We start from the raw sequence: 10,229 nt of genomic DNA on the forward strand, positions 1-10,229 counted from the left end.
TTCTCTTTAGCTGTTTTTACCATTATTACACAATATTGTAAATATAAATGAGAGAAAAAATATCAATGTAAAAACCATAAAAGTCAGAACCTCAGAATTCTGACTTAGATTAAAGTCAGAATTTCCCATTGCTCCCTTTTTTCTTTTAACTATCCTCTTTCGTACTTTCTAAGACAATAAAGAATTTAAATATTTAAAATCCTTATAGATGCCAACCAATCAGACAACACAGTACTGAAATTCTAAACAAATTTTAACTCAAAAAAGGGTGTCCTAAACTAAACAAAAGTCAGTTTATTCAGCTTTAAAGTTTATTTGAAACGTCGGCAGTTTCTTTGTAATCATGTTTGTTTGTCCTCACAGACAACTTGTTCCTGAAGAGAAAAAAAGCACAGGATCAAAAAACCACATCATTTAGTGACCAGAGTGTTGTGACCACATATCCTTCCTTTTCACACCTGTATCAAATCTTTGCCTTTCCTCCTCCTTTTAAGCTCGACCTCCACCATGCTGTAGAAATCTTTCTCAGCACGAGCGAGGAGCTCTTGAGGGCTCTCCTCTCCATCCTCCCGCACAACCTCTTCTTCTCTGCTCTGCTCCGACCGACACCTCTCCTTCAAACGGATCTCTCTCTGTCGGCCCATCAGGATTTTCTCTCGCTTCGTCTCACGTTCAAACATCTGCAGGCGGCAACAGTATACATGTGAGCACATGGAAAGCCTGTTTTTCTATTTTGAGGAACCATATTTGTCCTGGACTAATATATCAACATAATACATTCAAATATGAATTTAGAGATACTTAAAAAACACTTTTTAAAAAAATTACTCCTCCAGAGGTAGACATTAAAAAATCTGTCTGACAGGTTTCTTACAGCAGCAACCAGACTTTTTTCATTTTTTTGCGGGACCGACAATCCAGAACTAATCTCCAGCAGCGTTGCCTCTCCCTTCTCAGATCCGCATGCCACCAGGCGTCCATTCTCCTCAACACGGATGCTGTACAGTCCACCGTCACACACCTGAAGATGACAACACACACCTGACTCAGTGGACCAACAGGATGACTTAAACTCATCTTCACAGGTGAGATCAGAACCTTGACGCTCAAAGTGGGGTCGCTCTGATTGAACAGGATGTCCCAGATGTCCAGCACACCGTTCATTTTTACAGTGAAGAAAACAGAAGGTCTGACTGGGCTCCAGCAAGCGTCCATCAACTCTGACACCCCATTCCTGGAAGGCAACACAACATAGGGAGAAACCTGAATGCAGGGTTGACACAGGGAAGACCAGAAAGTTTGAGAACTGTGACGACATGCAAGACAAAGTGGATTAGAGCACGGAGAAAAGATTCAGGAGAGGAAACGGCATTCCAAAACAACACAAAAAAGAAAAGATAAAGTGAAAAATTAACAGTAGAGACTTTTAAAGTTGAATTTTATCATTGACCAATCCATTCAATTGTATTTGAAACAACTATCTCATTGGTTTTAAGCCTAAATTGATTAAAAACACACCTTTAATACAAATGTATCTATTCATACCTGCATCTTGCTAAAACTTTATCCTAACTGGTCCATCCTAAGAAAAAGATTCAGTGCTTTGTTGCATTTCAGAAGAAGAAATTCAGATATTTTTTGTCAATTAGTGGGGGAAAAAAATCACAGAAAATAAACAAAACATTCTGTAATGTGACCGACTGAAAGCAAAGTGATCACTTCAACTTTTATAAATATTTAAAATTTAAAATTTTCTTGGACTATAATAAGCAATAAAAAACAACAGTTATCATCACATGTGCAGCTGTTTTCATAAAGTCTTGATGTTAAAAATTATAACAGTAATTATATTCATTTTTTATACACCTTTTTTGTTTGTCGCTGTTGTTAAAACATCTTCTTACTTCCAATTTCTTCTTCCCTTTATTTTAAAATTCCCTAAAAAGCTACACTAACACATTCTGCTGTCATGGTATTTTCCGGCTGCCTGTTCAGCAACGTATTACGATGTTTGCTGCTTGAATAAAGTATTTTAAGAAAACTATCATTTTACTGCATTCTCTGGATATTTCTTATGGTTCATTAAAATACCAACATTTAAAAGAAGGATGAAAAGAGATGCTCCAAAGTTATTTTTTGCAGATCCAAGTCATTTCTTAATCCTAAACTCACTCAAACAAAATGTAAATGGCGGTTTTCTGCCACAAATAGTTCCTCAAGATTCATGAAGTTCCTGAAGATTAATCTTTTATTGTTATCAGCTGAATCTATTGTTTCATTACCGTCAGCCTGTTAGGTGCTCATAAGTCTTCTTGTGTCATCTTTTATTCATTTTAACCTCACATCATGAACCCTCTTATTCTAAGATTTGTTTGTTTCATTCAGGAATCTTTTAAAGACAAAGTCCTAGTCCATTAATCTTATCTCATCATGTCTATAAACACACTTGCCTGCAGTGCCTAGGCCACTTCTTTCTCACCGTATGACGGGAACAGACTTCCCTCTGGTGACAGGTCTGATGACGGCTGTCACAGTTTGGAGAGAAAGTGGACTGCATGCTGAATGCATAGTAGCATAATTGCTTCTAGACTTCTAGAGCACCAAAATCTATCCGGGATCTCTCCTTCTCTTCCTCCCTGACTGGCACATTGATCCATTGCAGGCCTGTCAATGTCAATGAAATGAAGATTTATCTAAATGTAAAATACCAGATGAAAGGAAGATGATCAGAGCAGAAAAGAGAAATGAACAGTGCAAAAGTAATATACCAGAGACGGTTTTCTACGGAAACAAAACGAGTCCTGAAATAAATATTAACATTCTTGAGCTACAGACACACCGGGCATGCAACAGCCGTTTAAAGCATACAATATGTGAGATCAAGAGCACACTAAATGCTGGTTCTTGAAAGCACATTTAGCCCATGGTGTTCACACTGGACAAGCAGGGAGGGGATTCTTCTTTTTTTTAATCTTTCTGCTGTTTACTAGCACACATCCGTCACCTACAGTTGGAAGAGGTGGGGTGCGAAATGTTGAAGCAATGCAAATCTCGCGAATCTTACTCAAGGCTTTTTCTTTCACAGCTCTACTCCAATACACAAAAGATTTGGTGTCACATATTAAATAAATCCAAGTCCCTCATTGGTCAAAGTCGACCTGCTTAACTTCCAGTGGGTGTTCTATGGAGGTGCGTTTTGCCTGAAAACAGTCATAGGAACTTGTGTAGCTATGCATGAACAGAAGAGTTTTGAACATGGAAGCTTGAAACACCCATTTAAGTGCATTTATATAGACTTTGCATTGGAAGTAGTTGCTTGAATGTGTGTTGCTAAGGGTGATGAATTGTAGCTTTACAGTTAAAACCAGTTAAGTAGGGGAGTATTTGTGACTCTTTGTCAGATTATTTTGCCAAAGACCCCCCCCTGGCAGTTTCTATCAGGCTCTACTTTTGGTAGCCTAGATAATAGCAACTAGGCAGACACTTGGATTATTGCAAAGGCTTTTTTTGTGTCAGTTTTACAAAAACCGATGTCTAAATTCTGCAAGAAGCTTAACCCTTGACTATTCTGTATATCCTTTACCAAAACGTTGTGGGTTTGAATCCTACTTGGTGTTAATGATCGATGACTCTTTGATGTCCTCAGACCAGATGCGGGCGCACCAGTCTCCCACAGTAAGGAAGTTTTTGGGGAGGAAGGGGTTCCTCTGCACAGCATAGACAGATCCACGGTGGCCATCATATGTGCAGACAATCTTCTCTGCTGGAGTCTTTGCCTTCCTGTTGCAGGAGATGATCAAACCCTCCTCCGTCCCCACCATGAACTTTGTCGGCTAGAGGGTCACAAAACAAAAAAACGACAAAAAAAACACACACGCATAAGCTGGAGATGACCCAAGAGTATCATCAGTGCTGGAACCCTGACAAATCAGATTTTGGGTCAGGGTTGGTATTAGCAATACCTCAGATATAAAACTAAACTAATGCCATGTACTTTGTGATCTCAATCAAATACAAGTCTTGAGACCAACGAGGGACCCCTTTAGGCCTAGAGGGTCGGTCTGACTTGTTTTTGAGATATTCTTATCTTATGTTGATTAACTAGATGTGTTTAGCGAATTGAATTCAAATTCAACCTTATTTATATGGCACTTTTTCTGGTACAGAACACCTCAAAGGGCTTTGCATAAATAAATAGTAGTAAAAATATCAATCATAATACAAAAAACAACAGACATCCCAAAAAAACAAACAGTCCATAACATCACATTAAAACATGAGAAAATGTTAAAACTACATGAAGTTTAATTTTTTTCTGTGGCGCAGTGGTTAGCGCTCTTGCCTCACAGCAAGAAGGCCCTGGTTTAAGTCCCGGCTGGGGGACGTGTAACAGAACAGCAATGGGGGACCTCTCTGTGGGGAGTTTGCATGTTCTCCCTGTGCATACGTGGGTTTATCCTTAGGCAGGCTGTTAGAACAGGTGAGGTCCACAGTGCTGAAATGTTGCCTTGTTTTAGTTCTGACCTTTGGGACCATTGACTAACTTGAACCTGATGACTTGAGGGCTCTGGGAGGGTCATGGACCACAAGTAATTCTGCAATATGAATTCCATCTTTTAAAGACTAATAAAATAACCTAAAATTGATTCCTAAAGCTGAATGGGAGCCAGTGCAGAGATTTCAAAATTGGGGTAACTGGCTTATTAGAAGCTGAAAGGGCAGGAGTGCTTGAAAAGAGTTCAGACAGTAGGTCCTCAGACCTGGAACTATCCATCCCTGGAGTGAATACTACACTTGACTAGTCTCTGAGTGACTATGGATGAGGACCAGACAGCTACAGACTTGGTGATTCAATTCCCAGTTTCTCCTGTTGACCTGGATCATCAGACTAAAATAGTTGCCTCAGATGGATTGTAAGTGCAGACCAAAAATTATTAAGGGGCTCCAAGTTGGTTAAGCGCAGGACTGGCACATCGGAATCCAGGGTTCGATCCCCAGGGGTGTGATGATCTTCATCCAGTGAGGGTCCTTGGGCAAGATCCTTCACGCTACAACATAACTATGTAGCCGCAAGGGGGGCCCGAGTCGGGTTATCCCTGTGCCGGTCCCCGGCCCGGATAAAATACAGGGTTGTGTCAGGAAGAGCATCCGCCATAAAAACACTCTGCCAAACCACCTGTGTGAATCAGTGAAAGCTGAATTGCTGTGGCGACCCCTGAAAGGATATGCCTAAATGGGAACAACAACAACACCCCTGTAAATCAGCTGGAAAGGATAAACAGGCATTCTCTCACCATGGTGATCTCAAACTCTAGAGAGATTCCTCCTAAAGCCCGGCCCAGGTTCCCCTCTTTGCTCAGATCCAGAATCAACCGCTCGGTTGGCTCACTCAGCTTCCGTACATCCCACCACAAAACCTGATCGAGGCAGAAAAAAAAGTCTCATCACAGAGTTTTTCTTTTTTTGGTTACAGATTTCTCTCTCTGTGCATCTGTCTGAAGTCGGGTGAATCTTTCCTGATGAGTTTACCTGTCCATCAGTGGAGGCAGAGAAGGCATCGGTTCCAGTCTTGGACTGAAGCCATATGACCTTGTAGACGGGATCTTTGTGACTGTGCTCCACAGAGGAATACGCCACAGTTTGACAGCCTCTTCGGGTGTCCCAGTAAGCTGAAGCAAACATCTGGATCTGAATCATCTTATCGCACACACAGACCTTCACTGCTTTGCCCAAACATAAACCCACCAACTTGTCCATTGTAGCAGCCTCCCATAAGAGTGTAGGAGACCCTTGGGTTGTACTCCAGGCAGACGAGGGGGGATGGTGGCTTCAGCACCATCTCCGGAATGCTGGGCTTTTCTGAAAAATACAGCAACCCTTGTGAACAGACAGAAATGTGGGCTGGCTCAAATGAAGCCTTCAGTCTGACCCACCAACATCCCAGATATAGGAGTCCGTGCTCAGCTGAGAAGTTTGCTGGAACACAACAGATGAATAGGCAGCAGCCAGTTTCCTGCCTCTATCAGGACTCCAAGATAGACTGGTTACGGTTCGTTTCACCTGGTGAGGATCTCTGCAGGATCAACCGCAGAAGCTCCTGGTTGGTCAAAGTAAATAATCAGTCTGCGTGAGAGCCGGCTGTCAGCTGTACCTTAAGACGTTCATGGTTTTGGCATAAGGCGCATTGTGATTTTCCTCCTCCTCTTCCTCATCTTCAAAGTACTGCTCATACTTGTCAATGGCGTTGTTCTGGCGAATGCAGAGCTCCATGACCTGAACCACATGATAGATTATTGATTAGTTGGCCTAGGAAAAAAAATTTAAAATACGCGTGGCAAATCTTTTGTGGGCTGAAATGGGGATTTACAAAAAACATGAGGAATAACAAAATATGGAAACAAATCTAAAGAAAATCTAAAGAAGAAGAAAAATGTTTGGGATCAACAGAAAGCTTACACTTCCCAGCTGTAAGATGCTGCTTATGTAGGCTTCATTTTTTCCTGCCTTCTTCCTAAAACGAATGGTTTGCTCCATATTTTCATGGTCAATGTCTTTAGGCCAACCCCCCTCAACATGGTTCATGCCATGGCTGATGAACTCCAAGCCCACCGTGTTTGTCTGCAAACATCAAAACATGTTCAAAACATTCAATTACTTGATTTTAATAGTTGAGCATCGATAAACAAAAGAAAGGTTGTTAAATCATTTGACATTCATGCTTTGAGACGGATAGTAGCCGTAAAAATAGTAGCCAAAAAAAATACTCCTGACAACAGTTTCCCCTTAAAAACCAAGCAGCCCCATTTCTGTTCAACTCTGATTTTTTGGTTAAAAAAAGATCTGAGAGAAGTCTGTGTTTGAATCACAAACTAAATATTATTCATATGATATTTCCAAATGGAGTTTTGCAGGCGTGCAACACTAGAGAACTTCAAATGTGAAGTTTAAATTTATTCAGACAAAAGGGGGATTTCACTTCCTAGGCAATTCTTTTTATTACTTTTGCCTGAAAATAATAAATTAAAGTTTTCATTATATAAAAAACACATGTTTGTGGACCTGAGTTAAGCAAGAGGTTTCATTTGAGCTATTCATCAAATATGTAATGAATGGTTAAATTTCTGTTAAAGCAATTTATTTATTTTTAAGGCATTTACTGTATTTTGTTAAGTTCCCATCCTTTATTTTTAGATTTCAGTGAAAATTTCTTATAAGAAGTGCGTTTTTCATTCATTAAAGGCTTAGGGCAAAATGTTGAATTTTAATTAAATTGTGTATCCAAGTAAAATGGATTGAGGAATAAGCCAGTCAAACCAGCTCTGATTGACGCTTCAGATGATCGCAACAGTCCGAGATTCTCAACTTCCAGAGATGCAACAGTTTATAGAGGCTTGATGTCACAATGTTTGTTTTAAGAGAAAATTGTTTTAAAATAATAGGAATCAAAGTCAGGTCGTTTATTGGGAAATTGTCTTTTTAAGATATCTTTTTCGGGGACTAAAGAATAAAGCAATCCGATAAAAGGCTTTTGAAACCCCGAGTTCTGACAGCTTTTCCTGGGATATGCTGACTGACTGAGTCATAATGATGCATCAAACCCAGTTCTGTTCAGTTTAACTGTGACTTGTCTTGCCTCGTGCTCGGACATTTCTTGGCCGGCCTGGACGCTCTGATCTTTGTGGATGGGTTGCTCGCTCGTGCTTTGGTCTGGCGACATGTCCACGAGCTTTTTAAAATCGGAATCCACGAACCCACGGAGCCGGTTAAACTCACTGCGGCGCTTCATCAAAACATTGACGATTTCCATGCTAGCAATGGTGCTCACTGCTTTTCAATAAGCAAACAAAAGAATAAATGAAAGAATAAATAAAACCGACAAACTACTAATTTATCAAACCCGTACGACCCAGTCATGTGAAAGCAGCACAGAAGTGTGGTTTGGCTAGTTGAGGCGACGGTATCTTAGCAACGGGTCGCGCGCATCGTTTTGAACAAACTTTATTTAAACGAGTGTTGGAACTTCACTTTACAAAAGTGACATGGACTTCTCTCATATATTTAGGTTTTATTTACAAATTTAGGAAACATTTGAAAGTCCAAATGGTCACTGACAAAACTTAATTCAGGCCAAAGGAAAGATGAAGATGAAATAATGGAACTGAGCTTGATCAAAATTTTCCAATAAGATTAGCACATGACACTACAGCTCAGAGGGAACTACAAAGGCCTAAGGCAGTGCTTCTCAAATAGTGGGGCGCGATGCCAGGGGGGGCGCACGGTAGTGGCCGTTTTAGGCACAGGCAATAATACGGGCAATTGTCTGGTGCGCAAATTTAACGTGGGGGCGGCGGTGACAGCGGCTCAGTGCTTGGAAAAAAATCTGCCCCTCGGTTCCTATTCTGTGTTAAATCACAGAGTTTACATTGGCAATAAAGTCTTTTAAAATGTATCAAAGGGTTGATGAGTAGTCCTAACTGCAGTGAAGTTAGTTTTAGGTTGGACATTCAACAGATATTCAGCTCGGATCCCCAGCAGTGACTCTAATCACTAATAAATTCACGAGGGAATTATATGACTTTCATTCTGATGTTGTCCAAAACCTAACACAATCACTAGAAACTTAATCAGAAATGTTTTGCAAAAACAAGTGGATTAAAACAAAACAAAAATCTTTAATGATTTTTAAGGATCTTATTTATTTGACTGGTGATCGGCACAAAGCGAGGGTGGTTCTACATGATCTGAGAAGAGCCATAAGGCGCGCCAGGAGGGATTACAAATCTGGGTCTGAGATGAAGCTGCAGAATAGGAACCATAGGGAGGTATGGAGCGGCATGAGAGCCATTACTGGCTTTGAGGAGAGGGGATGGACTGTGCCTGGTGATGTGGCCAAGGCGGATTAGTTCAACCATTTCTATAATAGGTTTGACTCAGTACACGCTCACCCATACCCAACCATCAGTGACTACTCCACCTCCACCCAGTGGCAGATCCTTGACTTCTGCTGCTCAGCTCAGCTCAGGAGGTTCAATGGTTGGAAATCTGCTGGTCCTGACGGAATATCACCAAGGTTGCTAAAGGACTGTGCGTCAGAGCTGGCGGTGACTGTTTGAACCATCTTTAACAAGAGTATTCAGACAGGATGTGTCCCTGGCTTGTGGAAGACCTCATGCCTTGTCCCAGTGCCCAAGGTGACAAGGCCTGCAGGGATGAAGGACTATAGACCAGTTGCCCTGACATCTGTCATAATGAAGACTTTTGAGAGGCTACTACTCCGGAGGCTCAAACCCCAGGTGGAGAGGGCGCTGGACCCCCTTCAGTTTGCCTATCAGGACAGTATGGGAGTGGAGGATGCAGTCCTGTACATGGTCCATAGGGTGCTCTCCTTTCTGGAAGGGACTGGCAGATATGTGAGGGTGATGTTTTTCAACTTCACAAGTGCCTTTGTTACAGTCCAGCCTCAGCTGCTGAAGGGGAAGCTCGAGAGGATGGCAGTTGATCCAGTTTTTGTTCGATGGATCCACAACTATCTGACTCTTAGGTCACAGTTTGTCCGACTAGGAGACTGTGTATCTGGGACATTGACGAGCACCACAGGGAACTGTTCTATCGACTTTTCTATTCACACTCTGACACATTAAACTGCTGACCTTAATTATGCATCTGCAGCTTGTCATGTCCAGAAGTATTCGGACGACACTGCTATTGTGGCGTGTATAAAGGGAGGGGATGAGAGTGAGTACAGGGAGCTCATCACCAGATTCACCTCCTGGGGCAGGGACAATGGTCTTGTGCTGAACACATCAAAGACCAAGGAGATGATCATTGACTTTAGTAGGAAGTCCTCCCACCAGCCAGTGATCATCGATGGTGGGGGAATCGAGGTGATTGACTCCTACAAGTACTTGGGTGTGCACCTTGACCACAAACTGGACTGGTCGGAGCAGGCTCATGCTCTGTATAAGAAAGGGCAGAGTAGACTGTTCTTCCTGAGAAAGCTGAAGTCCTTTGATGTATGTGCAGACATGTTGCTCCTCTTTTATCAGTCGGTTGTGGCGAGTGCTGTCTTCTATGGGGTTGTATGCTGGGGTGGCAGTATGACCACAAGGGATTGCACTCGATTGGACAAACTGATAAAGAGGTGTGCATCTGTGATCGGGAGGAGGGTGGACTCTCTGGGATCTGTGCTGCAGAAGAGGATGAGGGCCTTGACTCAGAGCATCCTGGAC

The 10,229-nt window shown here is 41.9% G+C and overlaps 1 protein-coding gene across 1 annotated transcript; it reads right to left on the bottom strand.

The window, feature by feature from the left end:
- Positions 1-280: 280 nt before the first annotated feature.
- On the bottom strand, positions 281-7,938 carry dnai2 (dynein axonemal intermediate chain 2). Its single transcript, NM_001195237.1, has 12 exons — positions 7,634-7,938; positions 6,457-6,618; positions 6,152-6,273; positions 5,934-6,073; positions 5,746-5,859; positions 5,530-5,669; positions 5,295-5,417; positions 3,610-3,833; positions 1,099-1,234; positions 875-1,021; positions 459-680; positions 281-374 (listed from the first exon to the last, which is right to left on the bottom strand). Exons 1-12 carry the CDS (start codon positions 7,805-7,807, stop codon positions 342-344), a joined length of 1,737 nt encoding a protein of 578 aa, NP_001182166.1. The 5' UTR covers positions 7,808-7,938; the 3' UTR covers positions 281-341.
- Positions 7,939-10,229: the final 2,291 nt, after the last annotated feature.

This window comes from Oryzias latipes, chromosome 17 (assembly GCF_002234675.1).
Source record: "Oryzias latipes chromosome 17, ASM223467v1".
Taxonomy (NCBI): Eukaryota; Metazoa; Chordata; class Actinopteri; order Beloniformes; family Adrianichthyidae; genus Oryzias; species Oryzias latipes.